Source organism: Octopus sinensis, linkage group LG2 (assembly GCF_006345805.1).
Source record: "Octopus sinensis linkage group LG2, ASM634580v1, whole genome shotgun sequence".
In the NCBI taxonomy this organism is placed as follows: domain Eukaryota; kingdom Metazoa; phylum Mollusca; class Cephalopoda; order Octopoda; family Octopodidae; genus Octopus; species Octopus sinensis.
This window is the reverse complement of record NC_042998.1, coordinates 204,367,241-204,389,758: the sequence shown is the minus strand read 5'-3', so window position 1 is coordinate 204,389,758 and position 22,518 is coordinate 204,367,241. Positions and strand designations below refer to the sequence as shown.

Below are 22,518 nucleotides of genomic sequence, written 5' to 3'. Positions count from 1 at the left end.
GGCATTAGGAAGGGCATCCAAATCAGATTATTTGGAATCATTTTTGAAGCTCTTTTGAGAAATACAAAACCAATAGCCTTTGATATTGGTTTCAAATTTTGACACAAGACCAACAATTTTGGAGGTGGGGGTGAGCCAATCACATCAACCCCCACCCTAGGGCTCAATTGAGGCAAAGTATTTCTGAAACCAGATGCAGGTGTTGTTGCCATCTTCTACATGTTTCCAAGTGAGATGATATTCCCCCAATGTATTGAAAAGTTAACAGCCTGGACATATATTTTTATGCTGGGAACTGGAGACAAACAACACCATTTAAAGAGCCTTTTGTTTACAAAGATCACAGAGCAGGTGAAGATATGTGAGGAAGCCAAGATTTACAAACCAGTGAACACAGGGGTGTCACACACACACACACACACACACACACACAAGCTAGAGCCAGGGCCATAGCAGAATGATGCACTTTGCCAAAGGGGCTGTGCAGTAGATTTGAAAGTGAAACCATGTGATCAGGAAGTGAACTTGTTAACCATGTGATCAGGATGACTTGTTAACCATGTGATCAGGAATGAACTTGTTACCATGTGATCAGAAGTGAACTGTGTTAACCATGTGATCAGGAAGTGAACTTGTTAACCATGTGATCAGGAAGTGAACTTGTTAACCATGTGATCGGAAGTGAACTTGTTAACCATGTGATCAGGAAGTGAACTTGTTAACCATGTGAAGGAAGTGAACTTTTTACCATGGATCAGGAAGTGAACTTGTTAACCATGTGATCAGGAAGTGAACTTGTTAACCATGTGATCAGGAGTGAACTTGTTAACCATGTGATCAGGAAGTGAACTGTTGGAACCATGTGATCAGAGTGAAGATCAGAACTTGTTAACCATGTGATCAGGAAGTGAACTTGTTAACCATGTGATCAGGAGTGAACTTGTTAACCATGTGATCAGAAGTGAACTTTTTAACCATGGATCAGAAGTGAACTTGTTAACCATGTGATCAGGAAGTGAACTTGTTAACCATGTGATCAGGAAGTGAACTTGTTAACCATGTCAGGATGATAACATGTAAAGTGAACTTGTTAACCATGTGATCAGGAAGTGAACTTTTAACCATGTGATCAAGTGAACCATGTGATCAGGAAGTGAACTTGTTAACCATGTGATCAGGAAGTGAACTTGTTAACCATGTGATCAGGAAGTGAACTTGTTAACCATGTGATCAGGAAGTGAACTTGTTAACCATGTGATCAGGAAGTGAACTTGTTAACCATGTGATCAGGAAGTGAACTTGTTAACCATGTGATCAGGAAGTGAACTTGTTAACCATGTATCAGGAAGTGACTTGTTAACCATGTGATCAGGAGTGAACTTGTTAACCATGTGATCAGGAAGTGAACTTGTTAACCATGTGATCAGGAAGTGAACTTGTTAACCATGTGATCAGGAAGTGAACTTGTTAACCATGTGATCAGGAAGTGAACTTGTTAACCATGTGATCAGGAAGTGAACTTGTTAACCATGTGATCAGGAAGTGAACTTGTTAACCATGTGATCAGGAAGTGAACTTGTTAACCATGTGATCAGGAAGTGAACTTGTTAACCATGTGATCAGGAAGTGAACTTGTTAACCATGTGATCAGGAAGTGAACTTGTTAACCATGTAGCCTATTATGCACCTATTATGTGATTATAAAGTTATTTGCTAAGAAATCTAGAGACCTCAAAAACCACAATTACATCTCATGCACAGAAAATCTTGCTTAAGGCCGAGACAGAAATTATAAACTGAGACAAAAAAAAAAGTCCATGCAAAATAAAAAAAAAAACAAAAACAAAAACAAAGGCAAAAATAAAAACCTGTAGCTTACATCAGAGAAACTTCTTTGAACCCGTTTGTGGTGCCGTGCTTTGCGCACCAACTTGTCTTGGCCTGATTTGGATGCCATTTTATCTGTTCGTGGTCGATTGAGCACGATGGGTTGGCCTGATGGCTCTGTTGAATGGTTTAAGCGTAATTCAACCATGAAGATTAAGTTCACTTCACTGATGATTTAAATTGTCTTTTTGTTGTTTTTTTAAAATATTTTTTTTCTTTTTCAATTAGTGACGAGAAATAGTTTTTGTTTGTCTTTTTTCCAAACTTGATTCATTAAAATCTATTTTCCTAGGAACATTTTGTTAATGAATATCACTGAAGGAAACAGGAGGAGGAGGAATCTGCTGGGTCTACACAGCACTGAAATGCAACGACAGAAACACAGGGCTAAGTCACAGAGAATCACAGCAACAACATCAAATACAGCCTCAACTAATAATAACACCCAACCATCATCATCATCATCATCATTATTGAAACTCTTTAATTGCTGAGTTCAAATCCTATTATCATTATTATTAGTAGTATTACCATTAAGATGGCAAGCTGGCAGAATTGTTAGCACATTGGGTGAAATGCTTAGCGGTTCTGAGTTCAAATTCCGCCGAGGTCAACTTTGCCTTTCATCCTTTCGGGGTCGATAAATTAAGCACCAGTTATGCACTGGGGTCGATGTAATCGACTTAACCCGTTCATCTGTCCTTGTTTGTCCCCTCTGTGTTGATCCCCCTGTGGGCAATAAAGAAATAGGTATTTCGTCTGCTGCTACGTTCCGAGTTCAAATTCCACTGAGGTCGACTTTGCCTTTCATCCTTTCAGGGTTGATGAAATAAGTACCAGTTACGCAATGGGGTCGATGTAATCGACTAGTCCCTTCCTCTCAAATTTCAGGCCTCATGCCTATAGTAGAAAGGATTATTATTATTATTAAGGTGGTTAGCATTCTGGGCAAAATACTTGGCAGCGTTTCGTCCTGAGTTCCAATTGGCCAAGGCTCACTTTGCCTTTCATCCTTTCGGGGTCGATAAATTAAGCACCAGTTATGCACTGGGGTCGATGTAATCGACTAGTCCCTTCCTCTCAATTTCAGGCCTCATGCCTATAGTAGAAAGGATTATTATTATTATTAAGGTGGTTAGCATTCTGGGCAAAATACTTGGCAGCGTTTCGTCCTGAGTTCCAATTGGCCAAGGCTCACTTTGCCTTTCATCCTTTCAGGGTTGATGAAATAAGTACCAGTTACGCAATGGGGTCGATGTAATCGACTAGTCCCTTCCTCTCAAATTTCAGGCCTCATGCCTATAGTAGAAAGGATTATTATTATTATTAAGGTGGTTAGCATTCTGGGCAAAATACTTGGCAGCGTTTCGTCCTGAGTTCCAATTGGCCAAGGCTCACTTTGCCTTTCATCCTTTTGGGGTCGATAAACTAAGTACCAGTTGCGCATTGGGGTTTGAAAATTTTTATCATGTTAACAACACAATCCTTAATGATAAGAAATGAAATTTCTAAAATGGGGAGAAAAAATTCAGATGATTGCTTTGGTACAGTTGTAGATCACCTATCATGTCTACAGGAGATGTGAGTTCAAGTCCCAGGGCTAACCTTAAACTTTTTCTATCAAAGGTTTTCTTTTTAAACCTGATATTAAAAGAGAGGTAAAAGACTAACGCTTTAGTTTGAAGGACCCAGCAACCCATGTCAAAGTTTGTAAGGTCCCTGGGATCACTTTACAATGGATATACAGAAAGAGAAGAGCAAAACTCTTTAAAACAGGGAAGAAAATTTAAAAATCAAAACAAGACCAGCTAGAGTTCATCTTGCCCTGAAATCTGTAAATTTATAAAAAGGGAATTTTGCTTTATACAGATTTTGTTCAACTAAAATGTGTTTTACTGCTTTTTTTTTTTTAGGTTTTTACTATAAATACTTATTTCTTTTACTACCCACAGGGGGATAAACACAGAGAGGACAAACAAGGACAAACAGATTAAGTCAATCATATTGACCCCAGTGCATAACTGGTACTTATTTAATTGACCCCGAAAGGATGAAAGGCAAAGTCGACCTTGGCAGAATTTGAACTCAGAACGTAGCAGCAGACGAAATACCGCTAAGCATTTCGCCCGGCGTGCTAACGTTTCCGCCAGCTCGCTGCCCTTATTACTATAAATACTATAGATGAGATTTTTTATTTTTGAGTTTTCACAAATTAATAATTAGGTTCACAAAAACAGACAGTTTATATTTTTCTACTTCAAAGAAGCAGAGAAAACTTCTTTATCGAAATATCAGCAAAGTTGACGTTAGAGAGGGCCTAGAACTTATACACACACACATTTGTACCTGTCTATGAGGAATCACTAAAACCTTGTGCTCTCCAGATTCTCTTGGCATTTCGCTAAATTTACGTATTCTAATGGTCACTTCTGCAGAGTAAGATAACAGGGTAAGAGTGTGAGAAGGGGGAGGGTGGAACAAAAGAAATTAAAATAAAAAAGTAGAAGAGTAAAAAGGAGGTGCAAGGTGATAGATTTATGGATTTAAAAGTTTTAAAGGTTCATGGGTGGAAGAGATTAAGGATATAGAAAAGGTTTATGGATACAAACCTAGAAAGATAGATAGATAGAAAGATATATAGATAGATAAATAGAAAGATAGATAGATAGATGCCTGAGACACACCAACCTATTGTAGTCACTTCTGTAGAAATATGTTATAAATGACTTGATGTCTTACAACTTCCTGTTCATCTTTTCATTTTATTATACTTACATATACATACATATATGTGTGTGTATATATATATATATATATATATACATATACATACATATATATATATATATACACATACATACATATATATATATATATATACACTACATACATATATATATATATATACACATACATACTATATATATATATATATACACATACATACATATATATATATATATATACACATACATACATATATATATATATATATATATATATACACATACATACATATATATATATATATATATATACACATACATACATATATATATATATATATATACACATACATACATATATATATATATATATATATATATATATGTGTGTGTGTGTATATATATATATATATATATATATATGTGTATGTATGTGTATATATATATATATATACACATACATACACACATACACACACACAAACATAGTTATAACGAAAGAGATTGAATATTAAAAAGGGAGTGTAGACTAATTCTTATATAATTCCGAGAAAAACTGAAAGCATTATCTTTACTAGTGGCACTTAGCAAATACACAAATACTACTACTACTAATAATAATAATAATCCTTTCTACTATAAGCACAAGGTCTGAATTTCTTTTTTTGGGGTGGGGGTGGGGGTTTATTGGATGATTAGTTCAGCCTCAAAGCTCAATTAGTGCTTTTTTAATGAATCCCCAAAGGAACAAAGAGTGAAGTTGACCTTTGTGGAATTTGAACTCAGAACATGAACAAAATGCTATAATAATAATAATAATAATAATAATGATGACGATAATAATAACAATATTAGTAATAATGATTTCAAATTTTGGTACAAGGCCAGCAATTTCGGGAAGGGGGTGAGTTGATTACATCAACCCCAGTGTTTAACTGGTACTTATTTTATTGACCCCGAAAGGATGAAAGGCAAAGTCAACCTTGCAGGAATTTGAATTCTGAATCTAAAGACGGACAAAATGCCGCCAAGCATTTTGCCCATCATGCTAACCATTCTGCCAGCTCAATAACAATAACAACAACAATAATAATGATGATAACAACAAACTAATGAAGTTACGTTATCCTAAACTAGAAACAGTAAAGCAAGCAACATCGTTTTCACCTTTCGAATTTGGTGGTACCATCTAAGAATTAATCCAGGCCTTAATTAACCGAATGAACTAAAACCACCACCACTAATATAGCTATCTTTATGCCAAAGTTAGAAATAATTCATTAAGAACAAGAGTTCATTACATTATTTACCTTATTTCCATTTGACAGATATTTGCCCCTCATCTTGTTTGTTGTTAACACAATGTTTTGGCTGATATCCCCCCCTCCAGCCTTCATCAGGTGTCTTGGGGGAATTTCAAACCTGGGTTCTCATTCCTAAGGTATTTTTCAAAGTTCATTACCACAATTATTATTTCTAAGAGTAACCCTGTCGTCTGTTGGAGAGAAGAACACTTGCTGTTGGTATTGAGTGAGATCTTGGAGGGTGGGAGTTCCTGAATTCTCCCTAAAAAGGACTACATCACTCTCACCCTTTTCTCCCTCCTTCTTTGTATACTTTCTATATTTGCTTTGTTTTCACCATTTCTTTACCTTTAACCTCCCCACCCCCCGGGCCTCACTCTCCACGTCTGTTTTTGCATTTGTCTCTTCGCCGTGTGCTGCCCTGGTGGGCAAATGAAAGCAACCGCGATTGTCATTAACGTTTAGAGTTTCCTTTCAGAATAAGAGTTGAGATCTCATTTGACTCTAAAACTTTAAAAATCTTGGAAGAAATTCTTTGAACTCTTGAAATAGACACCTTCAAACCCCCGACCCCCCAACTAGCAGAAGGTACAAAACGATGCCACTTGCAGCGGAACGGAGACAAAAGTTTGGTAAGGAATTGTTACAAGTCACTAAAACAAAAATAACAAACAACAAGTGAAAAAGAAAAAAACAATAAACATATTCTAAATGAACTTACAAAACACTCGGTGATGACATAGGATGCTGTGTGTGTGTGTTTGTTTGTTTGTGTTTGTTGCTGTATACATGTGTGTGTGTGTGTGTGTGTGTGTAAATCCTCGTTTGATGAAGAAAAAGCTAGAAAGCACGGACAGTGAAAGACTTCCTGATCCTGTTTGGTGAGTGTGTGTTTGTGTTGCTAAACACCAGTTGCGTGACGCAAGGCCTCCTGCGCCAATTAAATGCCTGCAGCATGGACAGGCATGAGTGTTTTCACCATCCTTACCAGCAGCAGCAGCCGCCACCACCACCACCACCACCACCACCACCGCCACCACCGCCACTTCTTCTTCTTCTACTTCTTCTTCCTGTATTACTACCACTGGCTGATGACAATTACAAATTTGTATCGACCGATTTGCCTTTATGTTGTTTTTCTGCTTTCTTTGTTTTCTTTGTGTTGTGGGTAAAAAAACTAAAACGGTTAAAAACAGAGAGGAATGTCCTGCTTTTCAGCCGTAAATTAGGTTTGTTTGAGTTTGAGAAGGAAAAAAATAGTTTAAATTTTAAAACACTTTTGGATGGAAACGAAATAAAGTGAAATAGAAACTAAATTTCTTCTGCTGGAGGCTGTGAAGAATCTCACTGAAGTGAGGAATGGTAAACATTGATGAAGTAGATTAGAAAAGGAAGAAGAAAAAAACCTTTTAAAAAGCAAAACAAAACAAGTAAATTAATAAGAAATGAAAAAAAAAAACAGCCAACAAACAGAGCAGTTATAGAATTGGAAGGAATGGTATGAGGAGTAGAGAATGCCAGAGTTTGGAAGAAGTGGGCAGAGGGCTTATCAGAGCCAGGTTTGGGGTGGGGTAGCCGATAGGGGGGGGACTAGCAGAGTTTCTGTTGTCCCACCAAGACTAAGAATCTGTTACAAAATGCACAACATTCTGTCCAAAGAAAAACAAACAAACAAACAAACACCACCACCCACTGTTACCAATTCTCTTGGACAGCAGCAGCAGCAGACCCAGAGATAATTCTAAACTTTCACAGATAAGGCATTTTTTTTACTGAGAAGCTTGAAAGAACTGACTTGACTAATTCAAAAACGATGATAAAAATACCATTGAACACAAGTTTGTTTTTACACACACAACCAGTCTTTTGGTGGCATGATTCTAGGTTGGAATTGGTGTGGCTGGCCTGGGCAGAATAAGATTACGCTTCTTGGGAAGTGGGGTGGGTCAATGTACAGCTGTAGGGAACACATCAGGGTTACTAGCAAGATACCAGGAATACAAAGGGTTGTAGTTATTATGCTTTGGAAGTTCACATCTGATACAGAAACAGAGGGCATTACGTGTTTGGGGAAAAGGAGAGAATGACGTCTGAACCTGACTCACCCAAAATATTTTAGGTTATTAGAACACAGGTTTATAATGATCAACATAGACAAATACATGTATATCAAATACCATACAACATTCAAATATTTGCTACTACCACCGAGACCAACACCTGCGATTAGCTTCACCTGGGTTGGCAAATTCTGGTGGCACGTAAAAAGCACCCACTACACTCTTGAAGTGGTTGGCATATATTATGTATATATTCTATATACATAATAATTGATATAGGATAAAATTTTTTTCGGGACTTGGTGCTTGCTTCTTCTGTGGGTATGAATAAGTATTTCATTTATATCTCGCGTATGTGCCGCTGAAGAGGGGAAAATTTCTTGTGAATTAACCCCGAAATTGGACCAATACGGTAATAACGAATTTTTTAGAGATTTCTATCGGTTTGTTTCGAGACGCATAAATTTAATGGTTATCGACAATTTTTTGTTTTCGGCGTATCTGGCATTAGAATTTTTCTTCTGCCCTTATCTTGTAAATTATGTATATTCTATATACTACTAGCAGTATCGCCCGGCGTTGCTCGGGTTTGTAAGGGAAATAACTATATAGCATTTCTAGAGAGTTATAGCAAAAAAATGCATTAAAAATGGAAAAAAAATGATGGTAAATTTTTTTAAAAATCGTTGACTCATTGTAGACATTTTTAGAGAGGTACTTCCCTTATATAATAGCGAAAAAAAATGCATTAAAATGGAAAAAATGATGGTAAATTTTTTTTAAATTGTAGACTCATCGTAGACGCGCGCTAATACCCAGAAGGGCTCGATATGAATCCCGACTATAAGATACCCGATTTTCGTTAAACTGCACCGCAAAATGTGTGAGTAGTTAGGAATCTAAATCGTAGGAGACAGACACACAACCTCTCTTTTATATATAAAGATATATTCTATATTCTACATTAATATTATAAAGAATATAAATAAAACATAAAATACAGAGTTGGAATTTCTTTGAATAATATATATATATATATATTATTATCATTAAAGGTGCAAACACATCACAACAATATAACCAACTCAGAGTTCCATGTTCCTGTTTGTTGGACAGATTAGATTGAGAAGCGAGAATGTGAGCAGCACATTTTTGTGATGTTTTTACAGCTTTCATAATAATAAAGCAGGTTACTCTAGCTCCGGTATTCCAGGACTATTTCCCCCCCCCCCACCTTGTTTCATATTTATCTCCTTACTTTGGTATGTGTGTATATATATATATATATATATATATATGTATGTGTGAGTGTGTGTATGTATGTATTGTTAAATGCTCGAAATACGAGACTAGAGAAACAGCCATCAACTGACAAACGGGTGTTCTTTGTATTTGTTTTGTTTTCCATTTGTGTCTTTCGTTGTTCAAAAGAACAATTCAAGTCCCAGGTACTTCTGTTTCGTACTTTTTTGTTGTAAACGTTTCATGATGTCCTGTGCCCACATATGCATATATATATATATATATATATGCACACACGTACAGATGTAAGTATGTACATATACGTATGTATATATGCATATATATATATAATCTATATTATTATCATTATATCATGTGATCGACCAGGCTATCAGATGTTGCTACACATCGCTGGTCACAATGCGCTTCACATTGTTTTAGCCTTCGAATGATGCCACCCCACTGGCTAAGCGAGCAGGCCAACAGAAGAAAGAGTAAGAGAAAGTTGCGGTGAAAGAGCACAGCAGGGATCGCCACCACCCCCTACCGGAGCCGCGTGGGGCTTTAGGTGTTTTCGCTCAATAAACACACATAACGCCCGGTCTGGGAATCGAAACCGCGATCCTACGACCGCAAGTCTGCTGCCCTAACCACTGGGCCATTGTGCCTCCACATTATTATACATACACACACACACACATCCCCCCCTTGTAATACACTTTGCATATATCTAAGCTGCTCTGCTATTTCCCTTCTACATACAGTTGTTGGTCCCTCCCACCCCTGTGTAATATATACCCTGCATCTAATCTGAGAAGGTGTTGAGAATGGAAGAGAGGCAGGCAGAGGTGACAGACCAAAGCTTATCTTCTTTATTATCGTTTGGTGAGTATTAAGAAACAGCAGGGACTTGAGAATGGGGCAGAGCATTTGCGAAACCATCTGGTAACAAAAGAATTCCACAGTGGTTGTATAGGTGGTGGTGGTTGACCTATGTAGAAGTGATTATTTTGGTGGTGGTCGTTAGAAGCTTTTTCATTGATCGAAAACTATTACACGGTTGATGACAACCAAGTCTCCTGGACCAATGAGGGAGCCTTTAGGGGGTTGGTCTTCTTGCTAGAAATTGTAGTCAAATTTCCCTTCAATCATAGCTTGTCATTTTAAAGATACAGTGGATAATGTAATCCCAGGTAGGCTATGACTAGAAAAATACGAGGCGGTCAAAGCTGTGAGTATGATTGAAAGTGTGTTGCTCATTCAAACTGAAGATGAAAGGCCTTTTAATCGGAACTGAGGGGCAAGAGTTTAAAAACCTTCAGCTTGGTTTTGCAGTTCTGCAGACTTATATTCTGTCTTTCTTTTATTCTTTTACTGGGTTCCGTCATTTGACTGCGGCCATACTGGAGCACTGTCTTTAGTTGAGCAAATCAACCCCAGGACTTATTCATTATAAGCCTAGTACTTATTCTATCGGCCTATTTTGCTGAACCACTAAGTTACAGGGATGTAAACACACCAGCATCAGTTGTCAAGTGATGGTGGGACACACACACACATATATATATCATTATCATCATTGTTTAACGTCCGCTTTCCATGCTAGCATGGGTTGGACGATTTTGACTGAGGACTGGCGAACCAGATCGCTGCACCAGGCTCCAATCTTGATTTGGCAGAGTTTCTACAGCTGATGCCCTTCCTAATGCCAACCACTCTGAGAGTGTATATATATATATATAAAGTTAATCCAAACAAGAAAACAAAAAGACAACAATGCAAGGATGTGGAACAAATAAAGTATTATTGGACGCTCAGGAAAGAAGGGAAGAAGGAGGGTTTGACGTTTCGAGCAGAGCTCTTCGTCGGAAACATAGGAGAAGGAAAGATCCCGAGACGGGGGGACAGAGGAAAAAAATCGCCAGTGGTATTCACGAGGTCACATACTAAAAGCAATATATATATATATCTCCTTAAATCCTTAAAATTGTTTCAGCCTGAAGGTTAGGGCCATTTATATATATTGATAAAAACGATAAGATAACAAAAGAAAGAGACGTCGATATTATGTAAATAGAGGAATTTATCTGTAAATGTAATAATTATTCGGTAGCCAAGATAAAACTCCGAGTTTCAGATGCCGAGGTGGAAAACCACGCCTCCATATTACATTTACAGATATATATATATATGCATATATATGATGGGCTTCTTTCAGTTTCTGTCAACCAAATCCACTCACAAGACTTTGGTTGGCCCGAGGCTATAGTAGAAGACACTTGCCCAAGGTGCCGTGCAGTGGGACTGAACCTGGAACCATGTGGTTGGTGAGAAAGCTACTTACCACACAGCCACTCCTGCATCTGGGAAATAAGCGTTGATCAAGAGAGCAATAAGTGACGAGAGTGAGATGTGAAAAGGTTTGGAAAAGTTATTGCCCTGGAGGATGGCAAGGGGGACGAGGGGAAACAGAGGCTCTGGCTGGTGGGGCTCGCAGTTGCAGATAGCCATCTTCACTGAACAGGAATGGGGTTCGGGGTGGGGGGTGGAATGCTGGAGGCCACCGCTGTCACAGGCTTGACCACAAATCTGTCAGAGAGGGTCTGAGTTAGGCTGAAGATGTCAGTCAGGAGAGAATAAGGGAGAAAGCAGATGACGAGCATCAAAGATATAAAATGGTTGGCGGGAGACTGGAGGGGGCAGGGGACGGGACTTGAGCCCATAAAAAGCAAAAAGGGGCTGTGACACACACCAAACACTTTCTAACTCATTTCTCTCAAATTACACCAAATATTTCATTTGTTATAATCTACTTAATTGTATTCATTAATTAAATGCATTCCTTAATTTCATGTTTCAGTCACAATGTCATTATGTATGAAACTCACAACTACTGATGGAGGTGAACTGGCAGAAATGCTTAGCAGTATTTCGTCTGCCGCTACGTTCTGAGTTCAAATTCCGCCGAGGTCGACTTTGCCTTTCATCCTTTCGGGGTCGATTAAATAAGTACCAGTTACGCACTGGGGGTCGATATAATCGACTTAATCCGTTTGTCTGTCCTTGTTTGTCCCCCCTATGTTTAGCCCCTTGTGGGCAATAAAGAAATAGGTATTTCGTCTCTCTTTACGTTCTAAGTTCAAATTCCGCCAATGTTGACTTTGCCTTTCATCCTTTCGGGGTCGATAAATAAAGTACCAGTTACGCACTGGGGTCAATATAATCAACTTAATCCCTTTGTCTGTCCTTGTTTGTCCCCTCTGTGTTTAGCCCCTTGTGGGTAGTAAAGAAATAAATATATGAAACTTCACCAGATCATCCAGTGTCAAGGGGTTATGTCAGGGTTCATTTTGGTTTGTCGGATGACAGCGGCCACCACCACTTCACAGGTGATTGAGCAGGTAGTTCAAAAGCATAGGAAACTGGTCAAATAAAATAATGATTCCAGAAAGTTCTTCCGAGGTCATACGATTAAAACGAAAAAAAAGGAAAAAAAGATTCGACTTTTTCCACACAAGTGAACTAAAGAGTTAAAGAAAATTGTTGAAAAGATACCAATTTTGGAAAATGAGTTTGGTGGGAGCGTTCACTCCGTTTGCTGTCCTATTAGCCACACCACTGGCAGGAGATATGGCAGAATGGTAATCAAACGCTTGTAATGAGGTGAATTGGTGGAATTGATTGAATGAACAAAAAGCAGAAAGAATGTGGAGAAGGAAACCATAGAAATAAATGGTTAAATTAGTTTTAAAAAGAAAAGGGGCCGCGGAGAGAGATGCTGCATTCTATCCTCACCTGTTCACAACAGAACAATCGATGTTAAAAGGATATTTAGACCTGCTGAGACAGTGCCCCAGCATGGCCATGAAACAGGTAAAATATAATAAATAGCTTTAGTGAACACATTTCAAACATCAGCAGGTGAGACCTAAAATACTAATGAAAGATTGGTTTCAAATGTTGACACAAAGCCGGCAATTTTCGTGGGGAGTGGAGGAAGGGGGAACTGAGTCAATCCACCCCACCCCACCCCACAAGGGCTCAACTGGTTCTTATTTTATTGACTCCCAAGAGGAATAGCACTAAACATTTTGCCCAGGATGCTGACAATTCTCTCAGTCTGCCACCTGACGGATAATAATAATAATAGTAGTAGTAGTAGTAGTAATAATAATAGTAGTAGTAGTAATAATAATAATGATAATAGTAATAATAATAATAGTAGTAGTAGTAGTAGTAGTAATAATAATAATAGTAGTAGTAGTGGTAATAGTAGTAGTAGTAATAATAGTAGTAGTAGTAGTTAGTAGTAGTAGTAGTAGTAGTAATAGTAGTAGTAGTAGTAGTAGTAATAATTCTTCCCAATTTTAATACAAGGCCAGCAATTTCGAGGAAAAGAGGCAAGTTGATATCATCAACCCCATTACATCACTGGTACTTTGTTGATCCTGGAGCAAAGTTGAACTCAACAGGATTTGAACTCAGAATGCAAAGCAGCAGAAAAAAAAAACACTGCAAAGCATTAGCCCCCCCCCTCCCCCACCTCTCATTTCTAATGATTCTGCAAATCTCTCATTTAGCAAGAAGGGGTTAGTCAATACCACCAACCCCCAATACGTGACTGGTACTTTACTGACCTCAAGCAGTGAGTGTATGAATAGGTATGTGCAGGTGAGCGTAAATATATCTATTGTTTCAGTCATCAGAATGTGGCCATGCTGGGGCACTGAGGTGAAGAATTTTTAGTGAAAGGAATTGAGTGCAGCATTTATTATCTTTCTTTAAGTCTAGTGCATATTCTGTCAGTGTCTTTTGCCTAATCACTCAGCTATGGGAAAGTAAACAAACCAACAACAGGTGGCAAGTGACAAGTAGCAGTGGAGGACAAACACAGACACACACACATATAGGGAGAGTTTACGAAAAAAACAAAAGACGAAGACAGGTGGTGTAGAAAACAAACAGATGTATTAGTATAACGCTCAGGAATAGAAAAAGTCTTTTACGTTTCGAGCCTATGCTCCTCTACAGAAAGGAACACAGAAAGAAACAAGGAGAGAAAAAAATGTGTGTATAGAGAAAAGTTAAGAAAGTATAAAAATAAAGTATGGATAATAATAGTTTTACGTAAAGTTCAAAGGTTTTTTGATGTCGTGGTGCATTGCAAGGATTTCTCATCAAGAGTAGAGTCCATTGTGATCCGTGTGTAGGAGAGGTGCATGCGCATATATAGGTACAGGAAGGGCTGTGTGGTAAGTAGCTTGCTTACCAACCACATGGTTCTGGGTTCATTCCCACTGCGTGGCACCCTGGGCAAGTGTCTTCTACTATACCCTCGGGCCGACCAAAGCCTTGTGAGTGGATTTGGTAGATGGAAACTGAAAAGAAGCCCGTCATATATATATCATCATCATGATGATACATTTACAGTGATACCTCAGCAGTTTCATTTTCATTTGTTCCAAGACTGAGCTCGTCTTATGATTTACTCGTTTTACGAATCAATTTTCCCCCTTTGAAATTAACTAAAATATAATTAATCCGTTCCAGCCCCTAAAAACAGAAAAAGGGGTAAAATGGTTATTATAAAAAAGAGAGAATGCCAAGGATAAATGCAAACTGGTTTTATTAACTGAATTACCTTAAAGATGGGACGATTTGTGTGCCTGTACTGTGGATTTCCACTTGTATTTCAAGACAAGAATTCACACGAGTCTCTGGTCGTACAGCAAATTACTCATACAATGGGGCACTCGCACTGTGAGTTTCTAATGTATGTATGTGTGTATATATATATATATATATATATGGAGACCGGTGCAGCATTCTGGCTCGCCAACCCTCAGTGAAACCCGTCCAGCCCATGCCAGCATGGAAAGCGAACGTTAAACAATGATGATTTTGATTATATATACATATAATTATTATTTGTAGAAAAATACAAACTGGGACAAGAACGCAAAACACTTAGAAGACGACACAAAAAACATGGACGGGACATTCGAAGCCCTCAATCTTCAGTCAAGAACCGGATCATCGTAGCAATTTCAGCTGATTAATCTTGAGATCGCTCCGATCCGGCCAGCCCCAAGGAAAAACTAAGCTACGAGCATTAGGTTTCTTGGAAAAAGGATCGAATGTATACGAAACAGGGACAGAAAAACAGACGATGCCACACGAATATAAAATACAAAAAACGATAATGAAATACAAAAAACAAAAATGAAATACAAAAAACAATAATGGTAAAAACAGGACGAAAACAGCAGGTGTCTTACGACTAATAACAGTACAACAAGTTTAGTTGGCGTATTTTGGAAAAAATGCCTTTTTGGCAGTGGAAGGTTATATATATATATATATATATAAATGCTGTATTTGATATTATTATAGATGTTTTTATGAGGCAGCAAGCTGGTCCCATCGATTGTATGTCATGCAAAATGCTTATTAACATATTGTGTGTCTTTATGTTCTGAGTTGAAATTCCACTGAGGTTGACCTTGCTTTTTATCCTTTTGGGGATGATAGAATAAGTACCAGTTACGCACTGGGGTCGATGTAACCAACTTAGCCCCTTCCTCGAACTTGTTGGTCTGGTGACAAACTTTGAAACCGACATCATAAAGGCTTTATAAAAACCAGACATGTAACACCAAGACTACACGCACACACACGCACACAAATGCACACACACACACACACACACTTGCCAAAAAGAGGAAACAAACCGTTTACAATTAGAAAAGAAACCTTACTTGACGAATAAAGTCTGTAGTTTGTAAATCTTGGTCGTCAGAGCATTCTTCCATTTCGTATATGGTATCCATTTGCCCTCTCTCACAGATTTTTATCTCAACTGATCAGAAGTGTTTAGACGAGACCAGATCTTTACAGACACTGAAAGGTCAGGTTTTTACAAGAGGCCACACCAAACAATAAAAAAAAAATAAAGCACTTAGTTACAAAGTTATTGATTCCATGATATTGAAGTGCAAGAACCGGGGCCTTAAACAAGAGGAGGACAGACACAGGATTACTAAAACACTGAGCAGCCAAGTACCACTCCAGGTGCAAGTGGTTCCAGGTTCAGTTCCACAGTGTGGCAACTTGGGTGAGTGTCTTCATTACAGTCTGAGGCCAACCAAAGCCTTTTGGGTGGATTTGGCGAATAGAAACTGAAAGAAGCCCATTGTATATAAGTGTGTGTGTGTGTGTGTGTGTGTGTGTGTGTTTGTCTCCCACCACTGTTCCTGCAGAATTTGAACCCAGAACATAAAGACAAATGAAATGCTGCCAAGCTAACAATTCTGCCAGCTTGCTGCCTTAAATAATTTTAATAATAATAATAATAAAAATAATAACAAGTATAGACTTGACAGCAAAAAATTGGTACGACCACAAACCTGAAGGCATCATCAAAAATGATAATGCAAAGATCCTGTGAGATTTTATGATTCGGTGTGACCATGAGATTGAGAATAGGAAGCCAGACATAGTCTTAATTGAGAAAGAAAGCAAACTATGCTGGATCATAGATATAACATGCCCAGCTGACAACAAGGTATGCGATCAGGAAGAGAGAAAAGTCGAGAGATATGACAGGTTAGCTTGGGAGGTTAAGCAGTCGTGGTCAATGAAAAAGGTAGCAGTAGTACCAATAATTGTTTGAGCCCTGGGAACAGTGAGCAAAAATCTCGAGAAGTACGTGGAACAAATAATGGCTGCAATAAGGGTGGATCACTTGCAGAAAACAGCACTGCTTGGAACCGCTCGAATGCTCTGGAAGGTGGTCGAAAAATAAGAGGTGTTACTTTAGTTCACTGGTAGTGAATAGCTGACGCTGTAGTACATCTCCAGCGTTAGAAGCTGTGCAAAGGGAATAAATGATGATGATGATGATAATAAGTGAGTTTAAGCATAATACCCAGGTTGAACTGTATGAGGGAAGTGCAGCAACTGTAGTTGCAAAGAAGGTGAAATCAACAGCAAAGCAAAATGCATTTGAACAATTGTCTGACAGGTGGGAACGAAAACCTCTGCATGGCAAATACATGGCCCTTAGCAAACAAGCTGATGCAGACCAGAAGCACATCAGGGGCTACGGAGATCAGGGCTAAAGGCAGAGAGTGAGGCTTTATTTTGGCTGCACAAGATCAGAGCTTATTGACCCGGGACTATCAAGCCAATGTGATGAAAAATGGTGTAGACCCAAAGTGCTGATACTGCAAAGATGGGATAGAAACAGTCGACCACCTAATCTCTGGATGTAAGGATTTAGCACCTGCAGAGTACAAATCAAGACATGACAGAGTTGGCCAATATCTACATTGGATAATGTGTCAGCATTATAAAATCAAAAATGGTACAAGCACCACCCTAAGGGAGAACATGAAACTATTCTTTGGGACTTCCCAGTATGTACAGAGTGGACTGTCAAGGCAAACAAACCAGATATTGCTGTGAAAGACCAAAATAATAAAGTCTGTTTATGATTAACATGAACATACTTTGTGACCAAAATATCTCAGCAAAAGACTTTGATAAGCTCAGAAAATATAAAGATTTGCTAATCGAAATCGAAAAGATGTGGCATCTCAAAATGGTTACAATACCAGTGATTGTAGGAGCACTTGGAATGACCCAAAAGGGAACTGAAAATTATCTAAGAATGATCCCTGGCTTACCATCCATGCAGGAAGTGCAAAAGATTGTCTTAACTGGTCATACGTATTGAGAGGAACAATGTTGCCGTGAATTTTCTCTCCCTTTTCCCCTTTATTTTCTTTTTTACTTTTTAATTTTTTTTCTCTGTCTTTCTTCCTCTTTTTCTTTAACACATGACTTTGTAAATGGACAATTTGGTGTGTTTATTTTAAGGGTGTTTCTCTGCCCTAGGTGTCAAGAAGTCACTTGGCAAGAAAGAGAAACAGAATTGAAAGATGTTAATGAAAATAATAATAATAATAATAATGATGATGATGATTCAGACAAAAATCATGCCTCCTCATTGATATGACTGTCCCAATTGATATAAACGTATCTGTCAAGACCTACCAAAAACTGAGCAAATATATGTGGAACCTGAAGACTAAAACAATATCTGTTGTCATAGGTGCCCTAGGAATGATAGCAATGATAGCAAAAGGGGCTAATTGCTACCTAGCTCAGATACCAGGAAACCCCAAAATGGCAGAAATTCAAAAGATAGTGCTCATGGGAACTGCTCATATCCTACACAAAATACTTTCTATGTAATCTCATGTTTTAAAACAAACAATTTTCTTATGGTTTATTAAACATTCTCTAGAACAACACTGTGTACAAAACCAAATATATGGCACCCTAGGCATAACACCAACACGAACTTCCAACTTGTTGTCTCTTGAGGTCTCTGGGTGAGACTTGGAGCCAACTTGTACAAATGCAAAGCAAAAGTCAAACATATAATAATAATAATAATAATAATAATAATAATGATGATGATGATTCAGACAAAAATCATGCCTCCTCATTGATATGACTGTCCCAATTGATATAAACGTATCTGTCAAGACCTACCAAAAACTGAGCAAATATATGTGGAACCTGAAGACTAAAACAATATCTGTTGTCATAGGTGCCCTAGGAATGATAGCAATGATAGCAAAAGGGGCTAATTGCTACCTAGCTCAGATACCAGGAAACCCCAAAATGGCAGAAATTCAAAAGATAGTGCTCATGGGAACTGCTCATATCCTACACAAAATACTTTCTATGTAATCTCATGTTTTAAAACAAACAATTTTCTTATGGTTTATTAAACATTCTCTAGAACAACACTGTACAAAACCAAATATATGGCACCCTAGGCATAACACCAACACGAACTTCCAACTTGTTGTCTCTTGAGGTCTCTGGGTGAGACTTGGAGCCAACTTGTACAAATGCAAAGCAAAAGTCAAACATATAATAATAATAATAATAATGATAAGGTACTGAAACCTATTTGAAAATGATACCAGGCTTACCATCCCTACAGGAAGTGCAAAAAATCGTGTTAACTGAAACGGCTCATGTACTGAGAAGAGCATTATCGCTGTGAAAACAACATCCATTCATAAATTTATTTATTTATTAATTTTTAATACATATTTTATCTGTGAATTTGCGTGTGTAATCTGGGAATGCATACAATGAGCTTCTCTGCCCTCGGTGTACGGAAATAACACTCGGTGAGAAACGGAAGAAAATTTGAAGAAAGAAGAAAGAAAGAAAAAAATAATGATAATAATCATCCTTTCTACTATAGGCACAAGGTCTGAAATTTTGGAGGAGAAGAATTTGTGAAAGATCCAGAGAAATGGCTGAAATGGAAAGCCTGGTAGAGCTCCTAGAGAAAGTTTGTCTCTCTTAGGGAGAGCAAAGACTATGAGGAGGGTTCCAAGCACTTGAAAGAAAGCTGGAAACTTGTGGCTACCTAAGGTTAGAGGTAGTAACCTGCTACTCACATGATTCCTGCCAGGAATGAGACCGAACCGAAATAATAAGAAGCATTCTTGACCTGCAGAAAAGTGCCATCTTGTATTCTGTATATGTGAATGTGGTTTGGGATTCCACTTTGTAAGTTGATGGATCTGGTTTCAATCTCAGTAGCAATGTTGAGTAAATCGTTAGAATTGGAATAGGAGAATGTCATTGATGGGAAACTGTGTAGAATCCTCGTGTCTGTGTGTCTGTAGATTTCTGGCCTGATTACTAAGGAAGGGAATTGTATAAGATGGCCATAAGTCAGTGATTCTATAAAACTGTCAATAGCAGACTCAGGACTAAAAATGTTTGAAGTTAGTGCTCCAGCATGGCCATATTCAAATGACTGAAACCAATTAATGAAATTAAAATAACACTGCACCATCTTGGCTGATTAACTGAGGAATTGTTTAATCAAAACTGTAGCAATTAAACCATGTCACCAGCCCCCACCACTCTCCACCACCCCTCGTCACCACCAGCTAACCCTAACCCTCTCTCACTGTCTCAGTACTGTTTATTCATAATAAAAGTCTGCTGTCACCCAACTAAGACAGGACAAGTCTTTAACCAATAGACCTTTACAGCTGACATTTAACTATTGTGATATGACCCTCCTTTGCCACCGCCGCCACCACCACCACCGCCACCATCACCGCCCTGCCCTGTGAGTCAGCCAGATGAGTTGTATAGGATCACACACACACAGTCATTATATATGTACATACATTATCAGTGTGAATGCTGACAGTGTCTTGTCAGTTAATAAGATAGCCTCTTCAGGGATTGGGGCAGAAACGATGATGATGATGATGATGGCGATGGCTTATTTGTCCACAAAGGGACAATGTAGCAACAAAAAGACTCCCCCCACCCTGTTCACAAGCAAAAACACGAATTCCACCCCCACCGCTAAAGGTGTACATACACACACCTCCTCGAGGAGCATCAACATAAACCTAACTGTGCAGTAAAAACTACCCAGAAAACATTGAAATAATTCTAATGATGATGATGATGATGATGACGATGTGTGATGACGATGTGTGATGACGATGGTGATGATGATGGTGATGACGATGGTGATGATGATGGTGATGACGATGGTGATGATGATGCTGGTGACAGCTTTGTTACACATTCTTCCGAAGCCACAAATGCCACTGATTCGATGACCTCAGCAAGGAACCATAGCAAATGAAGGGCAAAGTTAACTAGGGTAGAATTTGAACTCAGAACCCACGTCCACGTGCTTTTAGTTCAGTCATTGTTTCTGATAACAATCCGTTTTATCTTTCACTAGTTTTAGTCCACAGGCTGCGGCCATGCTGGGGCACCAGCTTGAAGAATTTTTTGTGACTCGAAATGACTACGGCTCCTTTTTTTTTGTTTTTTTTTTTAAAGCTTGGGACTTAGTCGTTCAGCAAAACAGACTGATAGAATAAGTTACGGGGATGGAAACAACAGTTGTCAAGTGGTGGTAGGACACACACACACACACACACACACACACACACATCATCATCATCATCATTGTTCAGCATCTGTTCTCTATGCTGGCATGGATTGGACGGTTTGACAGGAGCTGGCCAGTTGGGGAGCTGTCCAGATTCCAATTGTCTGTTGTGGCATGGTTTCTACAGCTGGATGCCCTTCCTAACATGCCAACCACTTTACAGAGTGTGGACTAGGTGCCATTTACATGGCACTGGCATGTAAATATATATATATATATATATATACTAGCAGTATCGCCCGGCGTTGCTCGGGTTTGTAAGGGAAATAACTATAAAGCATTTTTAGAGAGTTATAGCCAAAATAGCCAAAAAAATGGGAAAAAAAATTATGGTAATTTTTTTGATAGTTAAAAAGGTCGAGTTGCGTCCCCTAGACCATCTGTGGTTTGTGTTTCTGATTGTCGACCCCATGTCGAATTTATCGATCTTTTTCAGAACTGGGGGAACTTTTCAAAATTTTCGCTGCGTTAGTTTTGAATTATGACATTGGGCTATGTGTGTGTCAAGTTTCATCAGAATCGGTTGAAAGCCGTGGTCAGAGTGAGGGTACAACCAAACAGACACACAGAAACACAGACAGACAAACTGCCGTTTATATATAGATATATATATATATATATATATATATATATATATATATATATATATAATATATATATATATATATATATATATATATATATATATATACACACACACACAAAATGTGACCTCGTGTGTACCGTTGGCGATTTTTTTTCCCTCTGTCTTCCCTTCTCTGGATCTTTCCTTCTCCTATGTTTCTGAGGAAGAGCTCCGCTCGAAACGTTAAACCCTCCTCCTTTCCTTCTTTCCTGAGCGTCCAATAATACTTTATTTGTTCCACGTCCTCGCGTTGTTGTGTTTTTTTGTGTTTTCTTATTTGGATTAACTTTATATATATATATATATTGCTGAGTGGTTGGTGTTTGGAAGGGCATCCAGCTGTAATAACCCTGCCAAAACAGTCACAGAAGTCTGGTGCAGGCTTCTGCCTGGCTGGCTCTTGTGGTACCATCCCACCCATGCCAGCATGGAAGGCAGACGTTAAGTGATGATGGTGATACACACACACACACACACATGATGGGCTTCGTTTTAGTCTCTATTAACCAAAATCCATTCACAAAGCTTGGGTTGGCCTGGGGCTATAGTAGAAGACACACAAAGATGGACAAAATGCTGCCAAACATTCCGCCGTCCTCTGGTGTGGGACCGATTCTGCCAGCCGACCACTTGACAATCAATTATCAAA

The 22,518-nt window shown here is 38.4% G+C and overlaps 1 protein-coding gene across 5 annotated transcripts in view; it reads right to left on the bottom strand.

Moving 5' to 3' along the window:
• Positions 1 to 22,518, bottom strand: part of LOC115224274 (cGMP-inhibited 3',5'-cyclic phosphodiesterase A) — a 303,573-nt gene that overhangs the window by 76,673 nt on the left and 204,382 nt on the right. The window contains exon 1 of one of the 5 annotated variants that reach the window (XM_029795116.2): positions 1,880 to 2,247. The exons of the other annotated variants lie outside the window; for them this stretch is intronic. Coding sequence (XP_029650976.1) covers positions 1,880 to 2,035 — 156 coding nt within the window. The 5' untranslated portion in view covers positions 2,036 to 2,247. Of the gene's footprint in view, positions 1 to 1,879; positions 2,248 to 22,518 lie in introns of those variants that run through there. 5 annotated transcript variants of the gene reach the window in all.